The following is a 22,184-nucleotide window of genomic DNA, read 5'->3' on the forward strand; positions in this document are numbered from 1 at the left end:
TAAAAAAAGGCTAAGTAAAACTCTTTTCAGATTGAAAAAAAAATGTATCTTGATATAAGGAATGAATTAGAAAAAAATTAAAATTTAGAAAAACATGGACATAAAATTATACTTTTAAAATTATACTTCATCTGTATGGATAAAATTTGGATTATAATACAAATATGAGCTTGTTAAGAGCCTGGCAATACAAATTGATAGTTCCTTTTCTGAAACCATAAGTAACAAAAGTGTTTGAAATTCCAAATCACACAAAACTATATAGTTAACTACTTCTGTTCATACCTATTTATAGGTACTTTGATAGAAAAGTCAAGAAAGTAAGATCCAGGTTCTCTTGCTGCAGCCCAGAGAGTACAGGCAGCCGTGACAGCACCCCAAGAATTTTCATAAATAACATGTTAGATGCATGAGCTCTGGACAAGATTGCCTAGGTTCAAATTTTACTAGCTATGTGACTTTGGGTATGTTATTACACCATCTTATGCTTCAGTTTCTCCCGAGTTCCCATGTCGAATAATTACAGGGAAGAACTACTCACACTGCATTCTAGGTTCCTAAACTGAAAAATGGAGATAATTTGCTGTATTTCATTCTTAAGAGTTGTGGGGCAAATTTAGTGAGCGAAATTAGTCAAATACTTACAACAGTGCCTAGCTAACACTAACACTAGATATGATTATCTTATTATGATGACCACTAAGTTACGACTAGCATCACTAATGCAAACATTAGTAAGGGCCCCTTTTACTAATAGCCACAGAAGTTCTGTTGGTGAAATATATGAGATGCCCAAGAATCATGAGAAGTGATGTTGAAAGTATGACAGACATATCAAGCCATCTTTCCATTTTTAAGTATGCCCAAAGACCTGAAAAAAATGGTTAAAAAATTACCTTGAAAGTATTTATGGAAACATGCTTTAGGATCATATATTTTGACCTCAATAAATAAAAGTATTATACATTAAAGCAAAGTATTATACATTAAAATGTTTAGAACTATAAAGGAAGGTATATATCCTACTTCTTCTAGAGCAGAAAGTGAGCCATTCTATGAGCTCAACAACTTTCCTCACCTTAGTCACTGAGTTTATTATGGTTGTCAGAATCATGAAAATTTGACTCACCCTCTAGTGCTTTTCCCACTTTCCCAACAGGAGCTTTCCTGCAGTCTGACTGCTAAAAGGTAACTCAATCCAATTTATTTAGCATTTAACTTACAGTTCTATAGGGGGAGAAATATATTAGAAAAAAGAAAAGCACAATTCTTTTCTCATGCTGAACATTGTTTTTTGGTTTTTTTTTTTGACAGCCAGCAGCATTTATATTGGAAACTTAGTGAAAACTAGTGATCCCACTTAGAAGATATAATTATACAAATATGTTTTGATGTCTATCTGTATCACAGGCAAACTTTAGGAACTTAATGTGTCTTCTTTCACAGAAATTCTACTTTTATTTTAATGGTAGTTTAGTTAATCAAGAAAACATAGGTTAAGGGCCACAAAGCAAAGTCTTAAATGAAAAAAAGGGGAAGTTTCCCCAAATACCACTTTAAACAAGAAATCTCTTTTAAATGCCAAATCAAGTTCTCGGCTGCTATAATGAATTCTACTTTGATGCTTTTTACTCTTGTTTCTTAACTACTTTTTGTGAAATAATCACCTATATATTTGTTGAAGATGCCACTAAAACACTTCCTCTTTTGAATATGACCTCTGCATTGAAAATTTATAGGGATTTTTCCAATTAACTTTCAGATCTTCCCATAAACTGTTTAAAGAAATACTATCTTTGAAATAATGAAATAATACTATCTTTCCAATGTATGCTTTATAAGTCAAAAACTGATTTATGTGTCCTTATTATCATAATCTTCAATATTAACAAATCTTCTAAATATCTTCTGTATCAGATTTCTTGATTATACGATGTCAATAATATGGAAACATTTTAAATTTAACAGAACATTTAATTGCATCAGTTTCTCATCAACACACATGTCATTATATTGGCCATTTCCATTGGTTGGCAGGAGGCTCTTCCACTAAAGGTTCCCATGGTTTCCATTGTATCATTTTTCTTGCCAGACTTAGTTCATTTTCAGCCTATTGAAAAAAAATTGTTAAAAAGATAATTTGATTATGTAGATTGGTAGACTTCTATCATAGCTAACAACTGAAATTTTACTATTAGAGTATTGCTTTCATATTAATACATAATATACTGTATATCATCAAACACTGAACATTATTAATTAAATTACTTTAATTCTCACAGCTACAAAATCACCATGAGTAAGAAAGGATGTCTTCTGATTTCTTCCATTTAATTAAAATTTGCAATTAAAGTGTCCAAAAGTTTAGTTGGTGAGTTTTCAATCTTAATTGTCTTCTTCACCATTAGACTACAAATTCTGTGAGGCTCACAAGTATGTTTCTTCATCTATGTTAGTGGCTTGCAAACATTATTTTACCATGGCCAAACAGTAAAACAAAAATATATTACTATGGAATCCACAATACACATATGTAACTAAAACAAGACTAAACTAAAAATACTACCTCTGATAGCTGCAATACACTATTTTCTACAGCTTTTTTTTTTTTTTTGTAAATGCTAGTCACAATCCACGTAATCACCTGACCTATAATCACCTGAGCACCACATTTTATAAAACAATGACCTGTGGAATATAAAAGAATAGGCCATAAAAAATATTTATTGATTGATTGAATTAGTGCCCTTAACCAGGTTTTGTTGTATTTAATTTTTCCTCTCAAAAACATTTTATAACATATTTAACAAGTATGTTTTAGGAATCTTTTTATCTCACATTTTTTTTTCCCTACAACAAAAAGTCCTATGAGAACCCTGGACACTGTTTAATGTATGTCACCATATCGAAGAAGGCATTCAACACTGAGTAAGAGCTTAAACTCTATTAGAGGCTACAATTCTATAGTAAAAAGGCAATTCTTCCTTTATGTCAGTGGTGCAAAACAGCCAATCAAAATTTAGCAGCAACAGTTTAAAATATATACAAACAATAAAAGAGACTAATGGAAACTGAGGGGTAGAATTTACTAATACTGAAATGAGAAAATACAAATATTGATTTAAAAGAACTGAGGATAGTTATTCCCCTGTGTTCTGGTCTAGGTCTCTTGGAAATCATGATTTCTCTATGCCCCCAAAGCATTATGAGGTGTGGGGAAGGTATCTAGTCTAAAACATTACAGAAGTCTGTCCAACTTCAGAAAGTTAAACATGGCAGCATGTATCCCTGTTGTCAACTTCCTCCTGCTTCTCTGGCTTTTGACACATTGTCCTTTTTTTCCTTTTATTCCTTTCATACTATCCTTCCAGAAACGGGCTGTCCAATATGGTAGCCACTACCTACAGGAACAGGAAGAAATCATCAACACGAAATTTGCATCAAATTCCCTTAACATTACATCTAGTATCATAGTTGACCTGGCAAGCAGAGAAAGGCTAGGAAAATAGGCCTTTGAATGACTGAATAGTGTACATTCATAAAAGTGCTGTCTGAATGCCATAATTCTTTTTCCAGGACCTTTAATAATTGTTTCCAACTTGTGTATGATGTCTGTTGGTGATAAGTCTCCCTAGTTTCCAATACTACCCAATATATCCTTTATAACCTTAGCTAAATAAAGAAACTTAAAGAAACGTGGCTATATATTTTTAAAAAGCAAGAAAATATAAGAATTAAATGAAATAGAATTGAATATTCATTTATTTATCAATCCCTTAGGGAGAAAATATTCCAAGCCTAAAATATTGGGGTAGAGGAGGTGTTGCCAAGGGGTAGCGATCAAATAAAAATTTTGACTTGATCAAATAAAAAAGTTTAAAAAATTCACATATGGGAAAAATATTCAGTTGTAGACAAAAGGCAAAACTGAAAAAAAAAAGTATGGGCAATACATAAAAAGTTAATTTTTTGTTCCATATATATATAGAGAGAGAGACAGAGAGTGGCTATAGAATAAGGGAGAAGAAAAAAAATCTCAGATAAAGTAATTTAGGACTTAATATATTAAATGTAACTAATAAAGTGAAAATTGTTTCTCCAGCAAATGTTAAGTTGGTTGATTGTTCCAACAGTTGAAACTAAAATGTACATTTTAACTTTACGATTCAAAACATCTATTTTTCCATATTTAAATAAGTGTTTGTATATGAAAAGATAAAACAATTAAAACAACAGTAAGTTTATATTCACTGTTAAAAGAAATAGAAGAAGACACAAAGAAATGGAAAGACATCCCCTGCTCATGGATTGGAAGAATAAACATTATTAAAATGGCCATCCTACCAAAAGCAATATACAGATTCAATGCTATTCCAATCAAAATCTCAATGGCATTCTTCAAAGAAATAGAACAATTATTGATGAAATTCATATGGAATCACCAAAAACCCCGAATAGCCAAAGCTCTACTGAAAAAAAAAGAAGGAAATGGAGGCATCACACTCCCAGACTTCAAACTCTACTACAAAGCCATAATCATCAAAACTGCATGGTATTGGAACAAGAACAGACATACAGACCAATGGAATCGAATAGAAAATCCAGAAATAAACCCACAGATTTATGGTCAACTAATCTTTGACAAAGGAGCAAAGACTATGCATTGGAGCAAAGAAAGTTTGTTCAATAAATGGTGCTGGGAAAACTGGGTCGCTACATGCAAAAGAATGAAGCTTGACCACTACCTCACACCATACACAAAAATCAACTCAAAATGGATTAAAGAACTAGACATAAGACCTGAAACCATAAAATACATAGAAGGAAATATAGGCGAAACACTACGGGATTTGCACATCAAAGACATCTTTACAGACACATCACCCAAAGCAGTGATAGTGAAGAGAAAGATAAACAGCTGGGACTACATCAAATTAAAGAGCTTCTGCACAGCAAAAGAGACAATAACAAAAACAAAGAGAAACCCCACCAACTGGGAGAACATTTTTGCACCCAACACTAATGATAAAGGACTGATCACAAAAATCTGCAAAGAGCTGATGAGACTCAGCAACAACAAAGAAAATAATCCAGTCAAAAAATGGGCAGAAGAGCTAAAAAGAAACTTCTCTGAAGAGGAAATGCAAATGGCCAACAGACATATGAAAAAATGTTCAACATCACTTGGAATCAGGGAAATGCAAATCAAAACTACCATGAGATACCATCTCACACCAGTGAGAATGGCACATATTAAAAAAACTAGCAACAACAAATGTTGGCGAGGATGTGGAGAAAAAGGAACTCTTGTGCACTGTTGGTGGGAGTGCAAACTGGTCCAACCACTATGGAGAGCTGTGTGGAGATTTCTGGACCTACTAAACATAGAGCTTCCATATGATCCAGCAATTCCACTCCTAGGTATTTACCCAAAGGACACAGAAACATCCATTCCAAAGAGCACCTGCACTCCTATGTTTATAGCAGCACTGTTTACAATAGCTAAGCTTTGGAAACAACCCAAATGCCCAAAAATAGATGACTGGATCAAGAAGATGTGGTACATATATACCATGGAATATTACTCAGCATTCAAAAAAGATAAACACATGCAATTTGCAGCAACATGGATGGCACTGGAAGGGATCATGCTCAGCGAAATAAGCCAAAAAGAAAAAGAAAAATACCGGATGGTCTCACTCATAGCAGGAATCTAGAAAACTTAAATAAGGGACCAGGAAAATGAATATAAGAAAGTGAAAATCAAAATCAACAAAAAACTATGAACCAGAGACACTTGTTGGGGGGTGGGGGGCGGGAGGGGAAGGATTGGGGTCAGAATGGGGCGTTTGCAATTGTATGGGGGAATATAAAAATAAAATTTAATATTAAAAAAAAAAAAAAAAAAAAACAACAGTAAGTTTATATTACTATTTGAATTGAAGTAAGGCTAGTAAGGACATGCTGATTAAATTTAGAGTAACAAACTCCAAATTTCCAACAGAAGCTTCATAAAATCATGGTATATGATGACTATCTAACTGACATACACAATAGAAGTATTTTCTATATGTGAATACTCATATTTGATGAGTTGAGTTGATATAAAGGTATTTAGTTGTCCTTTCTTTAAGTCAGTTTTGTGTCTTGCACACTGTACCACTGAACATTTGAAGTCAAATATGTAAATATTCAACATTTTTTTTACCTGAAGAATCACCTCTTCTATTTCACCACCCTGAAGTCGATCCTCTAATTTTTTAACATCTGTTTCCTATAATTTAAGGGGGAAAAAGAGAAAACATTTTAACAAGGGAGCACAATAACAATTTCACTATCCTATAGGACAGAGATTTTTGTCTGTATTGGCAGCCACAAAGGCATCACTTCCATGCCTTAGAAGTTTATGTGACATTATGACCTCATTAACCTTAATTCATTAAAGGTTCCAGACACAACAGTGGTTAGGACTTCAATACGGGAATTTTGTTGGACAAAGTCCATGAAAATGCTCAGTATAATTTTTGGTACTTAAGAGAGTAATTTGATCCTCTTTCTTCTGCAGCAAAGCACTATTAAAAAATAGTTATTTCTGACAGATTGCTTTAGATACAACACATATTTTATTGTTGTTTTGCTTTCATTCTTCTTGGAAACTAGAGAAAGAGATGAAAATTAATGTATGTATAATAAGTAAAAGAGAAATAAAGGACTGAATAGGGAAGAGAGAATAAAAAACAGCTACATGGTAACTTAGGGGAAGGATTTTATTTTATTCCTCCACTCCAGTAGAAAGTACTTTCTACTGAATAAAAGGGAGGAATGATGGAATACAAATATGTAAAGAATGAAGAATAGAAATAAGAAGAGAAAGTGTGTAACATATGAAAAAATTAAGCAACTGATTCTTTTTTGTGAAATACTGCATTGGATACTATAAATCCAAGAAAACAAAATAAAGTCAGCTACTTACCGCTTTAACAATACCCAGCTTCTCATTGGTAATCTGTTCTGTGTACTTCCTATATGCTGCATTTTTAGGGATTTGCTCAAGAACATCAAGAATCTTTGTGTACAATATTCTTAGCCTCTGAAAAGACAAATCAGAGTAAATTTTCATAGTTTAAAATATAAACATTTAATGAAATACTTTAAAATACAGATTACTTTAATAAACGCCTTTTAAAAAGTAATTTCTGCATATCTATGCTCTATCTTTCCCCCTTATTTAGAAAAAAAAGTGAATATAAATAATGGAAACTCTTTAGTATGCTGTATGTGCAAGTTGTACACAGTGTGATCAAATTTAACAAATGTAGTCATAATACTTTAGCGTTTACACTTACGATTTTGACTGAAAATTTCACTGAAAGGCTAAATAGAGAAAAGTAACAAGAGAACTGACTCTCTGCTCAGCTTATACGAAAACACAGTGAAGTTAAAAGTTCAGTAGAGTAGTATCTGCACTCGCTGCTACTGGAAAACACATGTGCAAAGAAGCAAGAACAGCAGTCCCCCTTAGCCATGGCTTGACTTAGCGTAGTTTTTGTTGTCAAAAAAACAACGTAAAATCACATGGTGAAAAGTTGTAATGGCAGATTCTAATGATTACTAAATAATAAATGTAATAGTAGATAGTAAAAACAATTCCTAAATATAACAATAAATATACATAAGTAATTTCTTTTGTTTCTTTGTGTTTAATTTGAAGTTTTAGCTTAATTATATAAAATCCATTGGAGCTAATACCTAATTCATATATGAATAAACAAATCCTAAGAGTATTCAATAATCTTACTCTTAAAAGTAGTGTGCATATTTAGATATTATTTAAATATTTGAATATGATGTTCCATAATAAGGTATTTTACTATATTACTTTAGATATTATCAGATAATATGTAGCCTGAATTTATGGTTTTATTTTTAGCTTCATTTCTTCTAAATTTTAGGAATAGATATGACAATAGAAAGGTCTTGTCAAAAGACTTGGGTCCTAATTATTTGTTCCCTTTTTGTTTCTGTAATCTTTGTGTAAAGATTACCTGTAAGAGCCTCTAAGCAGCCATCTGCGCAATCTGTCTTGTATGTTGCTTTCATTATGTTTTTCTTAGCAAATATACAATGAATATACTTCCTTAACAAGTATGTTACTACAAAAACTTTAATCTGATTTAAACTTTATACATTTTATTCATATCCTCTCCTACTTATACATGTAATACATATATCAATGTTTAATATAAAATAAAACTTTAATCTGATTCAAAATTTTAAATTTGACTTAAACTTTAATCTTTCCTGATAAAACATCTGTTCCTGGAGGAAAACAGATGAGAATCAGAGATGATTAATTTATCATAAAAAAAATATTATGAATACGGTGAACATCTAATTAATCATAAAAACTGGGACACTTCTGACAGTAAAAGGAGACGTTATTAATCATTATGCCAAAGCATTATTGCAGGCATACAAGACATGGTCACCTGCATGTAAGCACCAGTATTCAATAATTACAAGTATATGAACTCTTCATATAAAGATCATTCATTTTTTTCTATAAAATATGTACTCCTCACTACTCCTATACACAATAGTAGATTAGGAGTTCTTTGGATATACACATAGACTGGACACAATTTCACCCCCATATTGTTTAAGGTCGTGTAGGATAAAACAAAGAAAAGAAAAAAAAATAGTAAATACCATAACATATAAAATAAGTGTGCAAAAAACTGGAAAACACCATAAAATATAAAATAAGTGTGCATGTAGTAGGGGTGGGAAAAGACGCAGAGCAGGGAGACAATACTTAAATGTGCTAACTACAACTTGACTGCCTGATACACACAGGTTCAATTCTTAGTTGTACTAGACAAGTTACTTACTCTTCTAGCTTTCATTCCTCATCTGTAAAATGGAGATATTAATATGTGCTTCAAAGGGTGCTGTATAAATTAAACAGTACTTGGCACACATTAACTTTCAACAAGAGTTAGCATTATTATTCTGTAGAGTACAGAGAAGTCACTTTGGTAACTAGCACAGCAGAGTTCATAGAAAAGTCAGCATGAGACGGAGAGACCAGAAGTGTGGTAGGACCTGAACACTTAATGATGCTGGAAAAGGTGATTATAAATATAGCACACATACATGGGGTTGAATGGCAGAAAATACAGGGATTATAAAGGAATCAGTATATAATATAGTTCTATTTTTCTTGATCTGTGTAGTCCAATATAGGAGCCACTAGCCAAATATGGCTACTGAGCATTTGAGATGTGGCTAGTATTAAACTGAGATGTGCTATAAATGTAAATAAATACATACTAACTAAATCTAGTATGAAAAACTATAAAATACTACTTTTTTAATATCTTACTATATGTTAGACCTAACATATCCAACATTTTGGATATGTTAGGTCTAAAAATACAGTATTAACTTTTATATTTTTCTTTATTAAAAAGTGACTGCTACAAAATTTTAAATTACAAACATGGCTTACATTTGTGACTTTTATTTTTATTGGATAGCACGCTGCTAAAACAAAAGACAATGGGAAATGCTTAGGCTATAAGGTTGGACAAAAATGAAGCAGATTGTTTAAGTGGTTTTGCATGCCAAGTTAAAGTATTGGGACTTTATTCTGTATGCAATTAAAAGATTTAGAGAAGTTATGTAACTGAATCTATTTCAGGAAAATTAATCTCGTAGTAGCAAGTAAAAAGGACAGGATGAAGAAGCAATAGTTAGAAAGGCCAGTGCAAAGGTGTTGTAAACAAAAGCAAGGGACAAAACTACAGTAATAACAGCAGGAATAGAGAAGAGAGGCCAGATTGCAGAGCTGTTATAGAAAAGAACTCGTCTATTTAATGAATGTGTCTATATAATGAACATGCAGATATAAGAGTAAAGGAAGTAGCAACTATGATGCAGCAACTATGCAACATTCCCCAGGCTAGGGAATGGAAAAATACTGATAGCATTAAGAGAAATGGAGCCCACAGTAGAAGAAACAGGTCTAGGAAAAAAAAAAGTTTTAGATCGTCTAAGTCACTATTAACTCATGGATATAAAACATTTATTCAAAAAAACATTATTCACTGAGCACATATCATGCCTAGTTATAGTTCTAGCAGTGAACAATTTTTTTTTTAAAATGATGCCTTCATGAAAACCTACATTCTAGTAGAGAAAAGAGGATAAGTCAAAATAATGTTGACTAGGAATAGAGAGGACCACTAGAAGGACTTGTTTAAGAATGAATGGAAACCAAAGGGAGGACTTTGAGGGAGGGAGTAACCTGCCTCAACTTATGTTGAGGGCTAATTAGTTTGATGAAACTACTGCAGGGTTAATTAGTCAAGATGAAAAAAGACAAAACTCAGGCAAGCTGAAGGAAGGGGAGGCAGTCAGGAAGCAACTGCAACTATCCACAGCAGTGATTATGGTGACTGAGAACAGGGTTATTAGCAGAGGAAGTGATGAGTAGTAGTCAAAATATGGATACTTTTTGAGAACAGAAGCCAGTGTATTTATTAAAGTACCAAATGAAAAAAACAAAACAAAACAAAACTAAAGATGATTTCAAAGTTTCTGACCTGAGCTAGAAGAATGGCAGTGTCATTCACTAAGATGGGCAAGGTTATAGAAGAGAGGTATTAAGGAGATCAGGAACCCAATTTTGGACATGTTAAGTTTGTTGCCTGTATGACATCCAGTGGAAATAGCCACTAAACAATTAAATAGGCAAGATCTTAATGAAGGGAGAGGTCAATGCTTGATTGGAAATCTAACAGTATTTGGTGTAAAGGTGGTATTTAAAAGCCATCAGATGAGGCCCAGACACTTGGGATGAGCAAATACAAAAAGAGTAAAGGTCAAAGAACTAAGTCATAGAACTCCAAAATACAGAAATGGGGAAATGCGGCACCACCAGAAAAGAAGACAAGAAAAAGTAATGGGGTGGGGGGAGAAGAGTAAGCTTTTCCTGAAACACAGTAAAGAAAAAGTACTTAATGGAAACAGTGTCAAATGTTATCATTGGGTCAATTAAGATGAGAAACATGAAATGAGCACTGAATTTAGCACCAGGGAGATCATGATGACCTTGAAAAGTCTGGCCAAGACTGATTGGAGTATGTTCAAGGAGAATTTAAGATAAATTGGTAACAGTTAAGTGCAGATCATTCTTTTTTTTTTGGGGGGGGGTATCTATAAAGGGAGGGCGAAAAATGTGGATTATCAAGAGAGGATGGAGAAGGGTTTTCTCAGCTTTTGCTTAGATGGAAACATGTCTAGTGATGAGGAAGACCTACTAGAATGGAAAACTGGTAACAAATGGGGGCAATTGCTAGACTGATATTGCTGGTCAGCAAAAGTGTATGTAATCTAGCACATCTAGGTAGAAACCGAGAGGTGGGGGGTAAAGATGGGAAATGGAGACAGTGATTTGGCAGGGCTTTCAAATAAATACAAATGAAGCCAGTAGAATGGCACGGAAAATGTGAATAAGAAAAGTTTTATAAAGAAGAAGACGGGGAGAGAGGGGGACGGTGGGGGAACAGACGCGGCAACGGTTCATTAATTAAATATCTCTCTTGTGTGAGGAGCTCACACTAAATTGAAACTTTGGGTATAAAAAACACGTATCCCCTTAGCCTTTCAACAAACAAGGTCGTAAGGTTCTAGTCTTCTTCGAGAACTCCGGTATCAAGAAAGAAAAGAGGTACGTACCTCATGCGGAGTGTCACATACAGCCAATCCCACAAGGCCAGTGGTCTGTTCAAAAACAAAACAAGATCCACGCTGTTTACAGCAATTCTGAGTTCATGACGCTAAAGAAAAGCAAAATCACCACTCCCCGGGCTAAAGCTGGTCGAAAACCAGTTACGCGTCCCTCGGTGCAGCTTGTTCGGAGCCACTAAACTGATCACTCCGAGTGGAGCCACTAAACTGATCACCCCTGTAAGCAGAACAGAAAGAGCCCCCCAAAAAGCACGGGCAAGTCTGGGCCATGCACTCGCGGGACGAGTACCCTCACAGTCCAAAACTCCAGCAGTGACCTCCAGGCTCCTCACCTTCTTCAGCAAACCCGCCATGACAGCGCCGAGCAGCTGAGGACGCGCTGCCCTCTGGGAACCTTGATCAGACCCGCTCAATCCACCACCGAGGCCGCCACGCCGTCACCTTGGAAACAGCGTGGCCCCACCCCCGCGCCCGCTCGCCTCCCGGTCTCCACCAGAGCAAATGCCGGTTCCTCCCACGCCCAGAGGAAAACCACGCATGTGCAGTAAGTCCCTGCGCGTCTCAATCAGGCTCTGGGGCGAATGTTGAGTTCGATTTGTTTGGTCTGGGTTCCTGACCGTTCCTCATTGATGTGCGCCCAGAGATTGTGAGGCGCACGTCGAGGTATCGAAACCCTAGGAAATTGCATTCCTTTTAATCTTCGGCGAATTCTTCAATCTCCCTCCCTCAGGGTAGTTAGTAGTAAAATGCAGGTGATTGTGGCGCTTTCATGTACGTGATCTCGTAGCTGCAAAAATTAATTCGTAGCGCTAGAATATCTGTATTCTCTTAGAAGCCACAGCAGTAGTGTGCAGTGTGAGACCATTTCCCTGGCAACCCTTTGCTATTTCGCTTACTAAAGGACATCAGACATTTTCTTATTTTCCCAGGTGAAGTGATACCAGACCATACCACTTGTCACCTCCATAAACTTTTGTTGAACACCCATTAAGTGTCAGTTACTACGACATAATGTGTAAGACAGCCTTTCATATCCTGTAATTCACAGAACAATGATGATGACATGCATTAATAAATCAAGTAGGGAGTGTTCTAAAAGAGGTTTGTGCCAAGCACAAGGGTGGCAGGGAAGAGGAAATAACTAGCCAAAATTCTGGGTGACGAGTTAAAGAGGCATTTGCTGAAAAGTCAATGGGACAAAAAAAATCATTTGCCTTACTATACTCAAACAATGAGCTAAAAGAGAAAGGAATCAAGAAAACAATCTCATTTACAATTATATATAAAAGTATTAAATACCTAGCAGTAAACTTAATAAATGAGGTGAAAGACGTATACAAAGAAATCTAAAACATATTGTTATATACAAAGAAAATATAAAGCTAAAAGAAATAGAACACACTAGGAAATGGGAAGATATTCCCTGCTCGTGGATTAGAATTATTAACAATGTTAGAATGGCCATCCTACACAAAGCAATATACACATTCATTGCAATCCCTGTCAAAGTTTTGTCAGAATTCTTCCAAGAAGTAGAACAGACATTACTGAAATTCATATGGGACCACAAATACCAAAGCAATTCTGACAAAAAGTGACTCTATCACACACTTAGACATCAAAGTGTGCCACAAAGCTATAGGAATCAAAACAGTATATTACTACAGCAAAAACAGACACGTAGGCCAATTGAATAGAATTGGTCAACTCAAAATAGATAAAAGACTTTGGATGTCAGATCTGAAACCATAAAATACTTAGAAAAATACATAGGCGAAACTTTCCATGACGTAGGCTTCAGAGATGTCTTTGCAGTTTCATCTCCAACAAAAAAGAAAAACAAAGAGGTGAGAGATCCTTTACCTCTAAAACACAAACATTCCCTCAATAAAAAATAAAATAAAATTTTAATAGTTTGTATATTAACCATTTCTTGTATCTCTAGTCATTGCAGTCATGTTAAAAAAGCAGTTTGTAACTGGTCCAACCACTATGGAGAGCTGTGTGGAGATTTCTGGACCTACTAAACATAGAGCTTCCATATGATCCAGCAATTCCACTCCTAGGTATTTACCCAAAGGACACAGAAACATCAATTCCAAAGAACACCTGCACCCCTATGTTTTTAGCAGCACTATTTACAATAGCTAAGCTTTGGAAACAACCCAAATGCCCAAAAATAGATGACTGGATCAAGAAGATGTGGTACATATACACCATGGAATATTACTCAGCATTCAAAAAAGATAAACACATGCAATTTGCAGCAACATGGATGGCGCTGGAAGGGATCATGCTCAGCGAAATAAGCCAGAAAGAAAAAGAAAAATACCAGATGGTCTCACTCATAGCAGGAATCTAGAAAACTTAAATAAGGGACCAGGAAAATGAACAACTATAAGAAAGTGAAAATCAAAATCAACAAACAACTATGAACCAGAGACACTCCATGGGTGGTGGGGGAGGGCGGGGAAAGGAGGGATTGGGGTCAAAATAAGGGGATTGCAATTGTATGGGGAATATAAAAATAAAATTTATTTTTTTAAAAAACAGTTTGTATTTTTTTCCTTTCTTCTTTTCTCTCTGTGAAAATGAATATGGATATTTTGGATATCCATATGGATATGGATATGCTATGGATACTTCTAAAAAGTATAATCAGGTAATTGCGTTTCTGATATATGGGGTTTTTTCCCCATTACAATGTAATCCTGTAATATAGAGACATTATTAAATATTCAAAACTGCCTCTGTTTTCTAGTCAGGTGACTTCATAAACCATGTAGTCATTTCTCCAGGAGGTGGTGATAAAGAGACGTGCTAATGGCAATCTTGGATCAGGGGATGAAGAGGATGATGAACCTTATTTCTTTTATATGTCCTGGCAAATTCATTTGGTGAGAAACATAAAAAGTAAAGCATAAAGGAGTTTGGACTAACAAACACATAGACAGAAAGGGAAAAAAATCTATTCCAGAAATGGCTAGAGCCCCAAAAGCGTCAATTTAAAATTACGAAAAGTCATTATGAGTCATTTAAGGAAGTCATTACTAACAAAGGTGAATAGCAGGATAAGGAAGTCTTGGTTGTGCAACCCTTTATGACATTAAAATGCTATTTCTTGCATGTCAAGTGGTTGGAGGATATATGCAACAGATATAAGGGCCAGTAAGAGAAAAGTAGGGAATCAGGTTATCACTATCAGCGTTAGAGGAAGGAGGGTTGGCAAGGGAAAGGAACAGACTAAAGAAAACTGAATTTAGTTATTTTTAAAATCCAGGTGATGATTTCCAAAATACCCAAGGCACAACGCCAGAAAACTACAAGGTGGAAAAGGAAAGCGAAACAGAATGTATATATTTGAAAGCACAGCGTAACTGCCATGGATGTAGGGCACGTGTTGGGAATATTCTTGCAGAAACTGAGAAGCAAGCACACTAAATATAATTAACTTTTTCGTATGTTATAAGAAAGAGGTTGCAGAAGAGCATTAGAATGTGATGGAAATTCTTTTATTTTGGAAATTCTGAAAGAAATTCAAAGCAAACGATTGGTAGTATTATTTTTTGTTTAAGAAGAACTGCATTATGATGGAGTATGAGTCAATCTTTTTCAATACTGAAAGCTTAGAACTACCGTCATATTTCTTAAGTGGTGGGAGGTAAGTACTTCTTTTCCCTCCCAGTTCCTAATTTTCCCTTTCAAAAAAAGGCTGCAGGCACTGCTGGTAGAGTATCACACTGGCAGACTTATGATAATTTCTTTTTCTTTTAAACTAACCACCTTTTTTAATTTCTGGAATATTCTTCACATGAGCAAGGAAAGCTGAATATAGTAAGAAACTCGCTTTCAGTGTCCACACTCCAGCAGGATTGCCAGCTCATCTCCACCCATAGGCTTCAATTAACCCACCTTTACAGATTAAGGTCTGAGCAGATTGACCCTAAAGAGTCCTTTTGTTTACCAGCTATTAGTTCTGCCAGAGACACACTGCAAGGGAGATACTAAACAATTTCTCTTTCTGTTTCTTAATTTGGAGGAGCCAAATAGACTGATATATCTTTGCTTTTTCAGACAACCTATTTCTTGTTCCCACTGAAATTTATATATTCCTTCTTCTAATACATATACTCCATTCATCTGACCTTTTCTTCAAAATTATTATGAACAGAAAAGAAGTCTGAGCAAGAATTTAATTTAACTCTACACTTCACCAGTTTTATGGGCTTGGAAGTTCCTTCAACTCCTCTGGATCTTAGCCAACACCTCCATCCATAAAGCTCACAGTGCTTGAACTAGGTCATTTCTTGACATGTGGTTCAGGAACTCTAGCCATTCAAGTCAGTACAATGTAGTTGTAATGATATTGATGTCTCATTTGATATTTATTTATATTTTTAAGCAATAAATATCTGAGAGGCCCAAATGTGCAATAGGTGGATATGAGATATGGTTAGTGGAAATCAAATGATACTGGAGTACTCTATCATACCTGTACCTAAATAGTTTCAACAATTTGACTGTTAATTCGATATCAGGTTGTTCTTAATTTTAGGCAGATTGACATTTATGCTATTAAGATACAGTATACTTATATTACTGTTACCATTTCTCACACTGCCTTTTTGTAACTATTTTCACTTCTTTCTCATTCACTCCTTTACCCCTGACAACCACTAATCTATTCTCCATTTCAAGAATGCCCTATAGCCTCCCGGGTGGCGCAGCGGTTGAGCGCTGGCTTGCAAAGCTTCCCTTGGCCTCTGCGGCGCTGGTTCGATCCCCGGCTGTTCCCGGCCACCAGAGGAGTGTCCCACATGGCGCGCAGACCTCTCCTGCTGCCCGCTGCTCCCCTCAGCAGTGTACTTCGGTCCTTCTGCCTGCTCTGCTCCCTGCTCTGGCTCTGGTGAATTCTCTCACCCTCCCACACTTCTGACTGTACCCAGTGCATGTATAAACAAAACAAACAAATAAATAAATAAAACATGCCTCTATTTAAAAAAAAAAATGCCCTATAAAGAAATCATATTGTATGCAAACATTTGGGATTCATTTTTTTTTTTTTTCACTCTGTAAGTCTCTGGAACTTCATCCAGGTTGTTGGAAACATCAGTAGTTCATTCCTTTTTATCTCTGAGTAGCATTCCATGGTGTGGTTGTACCACAGTTTATTGAAACATTCACCTGTTGAGGGACATCTGGGTTGTTTCCAGTTTGAGGCTATTGCAGACTTACTGTGAATGTTTGTGTTCAGATATTTGAGTGAACATAAGTGTTCATTTCTCTGGTATAAATGCCCAAGAGTGCAATTGCTAGGTAGTATGGTACTTTCATGTTTAAGTCTTTAAGAAAGGATTGATCTGACTTTTTTTTTTTTTTTTTTTATTTTTTTTAAATATTTAAATTTATTTTATATTCCCCCATACAATTGCAAACCCCATTCTGACCCCAATCCTTCCCCCCCGCCCCCCACCCCCCAAAAAGTGTCTCTGGTTCATAGTTTTTTTGTTGATTTTGATTTCACTTTCTTATATTCATTTTCCTGGTCCCTTATTTAAGTTTTCTAGATTCCTGCTATGAGTGAGACCATCCGGTATTTTTCTTTTTCTTTTTGGCTTATTTCGCTGAGCATGATCCCTTCCAGTGCCATCCATGTTGCTGCAAATTGCATGTGTTTATCTTTTTTGAATGCTGAGTAATATTCCATGGTATATATGTACCACATCTTCTTGATCCAGTCATCTATTTTTGGGCATTTGGGTTGTTTCCAAAGCTTAGCTATTGTAAACAGTGCTGCTATAAACATAGGAGTGCAGGTGCTCTTTGGAATTGATGTTTCTGTGTCCTTTGGGTAAATACCTAGGAGTGGAATTGCTGGATCATATGGAAGCTCTATGTTTAGTAGGTCCAGAAATCTCCACACAGCTCTCCATAGTGGTTGGACCAGTTTGCACTCCCACCAACAGTGCACAAGAGTTCCTTTTTCTCCACATCCTCGCCAACATTTGTTGTTGCTAGTTTTTTTAATATGTGCCATTCTCACTGGTGTGAGATGGTATCTCATGGTAGTTTTGATTTGCATTTCCCTGATTACAAGTGATGTTGAACATTTTTTCATATGTCTGTTGGCCATTTGCATTTCCTCTTCAGAGAAGTTTCTTTTTAGCTCTTCTGCCCATTTTTTGACTGGATTATTTTCTTTGTTGTTGCTGAGTCTCATCAGCTCTTTGCAGATTTTTGTGATCAGTCCTTTATCATTAGTGTGGGTGCAAAATGTTCTCCCAGTTGGTGGGGTTTCTCTGTGTTTTGTTATTGTCTCTTTTGCTGTGCAGAAGCTCTTTAATTTGATGTAGTCCCAGCTGTTTATCTTTCTCTTCACTATCACTGCTTTGGGTGATGTGTCTGTAAAGATGTCTTTGATGTGCAAATCCCGTAGTGTTTCGCCTATATTTCCTTCTATGTATTTTATGGTTTCAGGTCTTACGTCTAGTTCTTTAATCCATTTTGAGTTGATTTTTGTGTATGGTGTGAGGTAGTGGTCAAGCTTCATTCTTTTGCATGTAGCGACCCAGTTTTCCCAGCACCATTTATTGAACAAACTTTCTTTGCTCCAATGCATGTCTTTGCTCCTTTGTCAAAGATTAGTTGACCATAAATCTGTGGGTTTATTTCTGGATTTTCTATTCGATTCCATTGGTCTGTATGTCTGTTCTTGTTCCAATACATGCAGTTGATGATTATGGCTTTGTAGTATAGTTTGAAGTCTGGGAGTGTGATGCCTCCATTTCCTTCTTTTTTTTTCAGTAGAGCTTTGGCTATTCGGGTTTTTGGTGATTCCATATGAATTTCATCAATAATTGTTCTATTTCTTTGAAGAATGCCATTGAGATTGGAATAGCATTGAATCTGTATATTGCTTTTGGTAGGATGGCCATTTTAATAATGTTTATTCTTCCAATCCATGAGCAGGGGATGTCTTTCCATTTCTTTGTGTCTTCTTCTATTTCTTTTAACAGTGTTTTATAGTTTTCTTTGTATAGGTCCTTTACCTCTTTTGTTAGATTTATTTCCAAATATTTTGTTTTTTTGTTTCGATAATAAAAGGTGGTTTTTTTTGATTTCTTCTTCTTCAGATTTATTGTTTGTGTATAGGAAGGCCACTGACTTTTGCGTGTTGATTTTGTATCCTGCCACTTTACTGAATTGATTGATGAGTTGAATTAGTTTTTCTGTGGAGATTTTGGGGTTCTCTATGTATATTATCATATCATCTGCAAATAGTGATAGTTTGACTTCTTCTTTTCCTATTTGGATTCCTTGGATGTCTTTCTCTTGTCTTATTGCTCTGGCTAGGACTTCCAGTATTATATTGAAAAGCAGTGGTGAGAGTGGACATCCTTGTCTTGTTCCAGATCTTAATGGAATTGCTTTCAGCTTTTCACCATTGAGAATGATACTGTGATTGGCCTTTTATGATGTTGAGGTATGTTCCTTGTATCCCAAGAATTTCAAGGGCTTTTATCATGAATGGGTGTTGCACTTTGTCGAAAGCTTTCTCAGCATCTATTGATATTATCATATGGTTTTTATATTTCTTTTTGTTGATGTGTTGGATAACGTTGATTGATTTTCGGATGTTAAACCATCCTTGTGCCCCTGGAATGAATCCAACTTGGTCGTGGTGAATTATCTTATGGATACATTGTTGGATTCTGATAGCTAAAATTTTATTGAGGATTTTTGCATCAGTGTTCATTAGGGAGATTGGCTATATTTTTCCTTTTTGTGTTGTCCTTATTCGGTTTTGGTATTAGTGTAATATTGGCTTCATAGAACGTGTTTGGTATTGTCCCTTCCTTCTCAATTTTTTGGAAGAGTTTGTGAAGGATAGGCACTAATTCGTCTCTGAATGTTTGGTAGAATTCATTTGTAAATCCATCAGGTCCTGGGCTTTTGTTTTTGGGGAGGTTTTTAATTACCATTTCAATTTCGCTGCTTGTAATTGGTCTGTTTAGGTGTTCTATTTCTTCTTTATCTAGCTTTGGGTGATTGTAGAGTTGTAGGAATTTGTCCATCTCCTCTAGATTGTTGAACTTGTTTCCATATAACTGTTCATAGTAGTTACTGATTATTCTTTTGATTTCTGCTGTGTCCGTTGTGATTTCTCCTCTTTCATTTATGATTCTGTGTATTTGTGCTTTCTCCCTTTTTTCCTTTGTGAGCTTGGCTAGGGGTTTGTCTATTTTATTTATTTTTTCAAAGAACCAGCTCTTGGTTTCATTGATCTTTTGGATTGTTTTTTTAGTTTCAATTTCATTTATTTCTGCTTTGGTTTTTATTATTTCTTTTCTTCTACTGGTTCTGGGGTTTTTTTGTTGTTCTTTTCTAGATCTTTGAGCTTCGATATTAGGTTGTTTCTTTGAGTTCTTTCTTGTTTTTTGATGTGAGCTTCTATTGCTATATATTTTCCTCTTATTACTGCTTTTGCTGCATCCCATACATTTAGGATGACTTTTAAAGTGTGGTTGTATCATTTTACATTTCTACCAGCACTGCATGAATGGCCCAGTTTTCCATATTTTTTTTTTTTTTAGAGGCATGTTTTTATTTATTTATTTGTTTGTTGTTCGTTCGTTTTGTTTATACATGCACTGGGTACAGTCAGAAGCGCGGGAGGGTGAGAGAATTCACCAGAGCCAGAGCGGGGAGCAGAGCAGGCAGAAAGTCCGAAGTGCACTGCTGAGGGGAGCAGCGGGCGGCAGGAGAGGTCTGCGCGCCATGTGGGACCCTCCTTCGGTGGCCAAGGAGCAGCCGGGGATCGAACCAGCGCTTCAGAGGTCGCCGGCAGCTTTGCAACCCAGCGCTCAACCGCTGCGCCACCGGGGAGGCCCCAGTTTTCCATATTATTGCCAGTATTTGGTGTTGTTACAATTTGTTTTATTTTAGTCCTTCTGACAGGTATGTGGTTGTGTCTCATTGTGACTGTAATTTGCATTTCCCTAATGGCTTATTGATGTTGAACATCCTTTCATAGGTCTGCTTTCCATTTGCATGGATAGTGTCTCTCTCTCTCTCTCTCTCTCTCTCTCTCTCTCTCTCTCTCTCTCTCTCTCTCCCCCCCCCTACTTGTGTGAGGTGTTAATTAATTTGATTATGGTAATCATTTCACAATATATGTATATCAAGCCATCACATTTTACACTTTAGGTGTTTACAACTTTCTCAGTTATACTGCAATAAAACAAACAAACAAACAAAAACAGCACCAGCATATCACTATCTGTAGTTCCCATTTCTTATTTCTCTGATTCCTCTTGCCCTTTAAGTTACTACCATATGGCTTAGAATATGTATAATTTCTGCTTCCTTATGCTAATTTTGAGAGCAGAAAACATGACTTTTTACTTCTTGTGCTTAATTTCCCACAACACTTTCCCACATCACTTTCCCCCAGCACTTTCTGCAGCTCATGATAAGGTAAGTGTACACCTAAAAAATATACCAAATCAATAAATAAATTCTTAAAGCATTAACAGCATCAGGAATTAGAAATGATGAAAGAATCTTGGATTGAGAACCATAAAACTTGTTTCTTCTTTTTCACTGCCAGTATTTTGGTTTTCCTTTTCGTGTTTCAGACTTAAAGATTACCAGAGGAAAACCCAAGAAAGTGTCTTGCAATATGTAAATAAGCTAATCTCTGCTAATTTATTTGTCATAGTTACTCCTGATCATTTATTGTTTGGCTGAATTAATCCATTAGCAGTTTCTTTAATATTTAATGGAAACAGTATACCTTGAGCCTTATAAGTTCATCATTGAAAAACAACTTGACTAGATCCAAAATGATTGGCTCATATTTTCTTTCCTTAAGTGTCCTTGGATACTTAGGTGTTGCCTTGGAGAAATATTATGTGAGATTGCTATTCCACTTACAAATGATTTGATTTTTTTTTCATCCTGGCAACATAAAGTCTTCTTTACTTGTCTTTAAAATCCAGTGAAGTTGCCAAGTTATATCTGTGTAATGACTTTTTGGGCTTTTGGGTCATTTTTACCCTGGCACACAGTGCTTCCTGTAGCTATGTAAATTTATTTTTGTTTTTTAAAGATTTATTTACTTACGCATACAAGAGCTGGAGCATAGGCCAGAGGTGCAGGGCGGGGCAGGGGTGGTGGGAGGATTCACCAGAGAGAGTGGAGAACAGAACAGGCAGATTGACTGAAATACACTGCTGAGGGGAACAGCGGGTGAGACAGGAAAGGTCTGCTGTGCCATGTATGGTTCATCTCCCTGGCTGGAGATCGAACTCATGCTGCAGTAGCTACGGATTGCTTCATAGTGCTGACACTTAACCCTTTGCACCACCAGGGAGGCCCTATGTAAATTTAAATCTTTTTTTATGTTTTTCTTTTCTTGCTTGCTTCTC

General features: G+C 35.7%; 1 protein-coding gene across 1 annotated transcript; it reads right to left on the bottom strand.

Annotated features, from left to right (window-relative positions):
* Positions 1–130: 130 nt before the first annotated feature.
* On the bottom strand, positions 131–12,156 carry NDUFA5 (NADH:ubiquinone oxidoreductase subunit A5). The gene is made up of 5 exons (XM_037512514.2): positions 12,087–12,156; positions 11,743–11,787; positions 6,974–7,090; positions 6,209–6,274; positions 131–2,110 (listed from the first exon to the last, which is right to left on the bottom strand). Exons 1-5 carry the CDS (start codon positions 12,105–12,107, stop codon positions 2,009–2,011), a joined length of 351 nt encoding a protein of 116 aa, XP_037368411.1. The 5' UTR covers positions 12,108–12,156; the 3' UTR covers positions 131–2,008.
* Between the last annotated feature and the right edge of the window lie 10,028 nt (positions 12,157–22,184).

Source organism: Talpa occidentalis, unplaced genomic scaffold, assembly GCF_014898055.3.
Source record: "Talpa occidentalis isolate TD23 unplaced genomic scaffold, MPIMG_talOcc4v2.1, whole genome shotgun sequence".
Classification (NCBI taxonomy): Eukaryota; Metazoa; Chordata; class Mammalia; order Eulipotyphla; family Talpidae; genus Talpa; species Talpa occidentalis.

What these genes read in the sequence shown, in the direction of transcription:
- NDUFA5 (XM_037512514.2), bottom strand. Translation starts at nt 12,107, where the DNA reads ATGGCGGGTTTGCTGAAGAAG. An exon ending in TGGCGGGTTTGCTGAAGAAG is followed by an intron (nt 11,788 to 12,086) that starts GTGAGGAGCCTG and finishes GTTTTTGAACAG; the next exon opens with ACCACTGGCCTTGTGGGATT. An exon ending in TAGAAGAGGTGATTCTTCAG is followed by an intron (nt 2,111 to 6,208) that starts GTAAAAAAAATG and finishes TTTTTTCAATAG; the next exon opens with GCTGAAAATGAACTAAGTCT.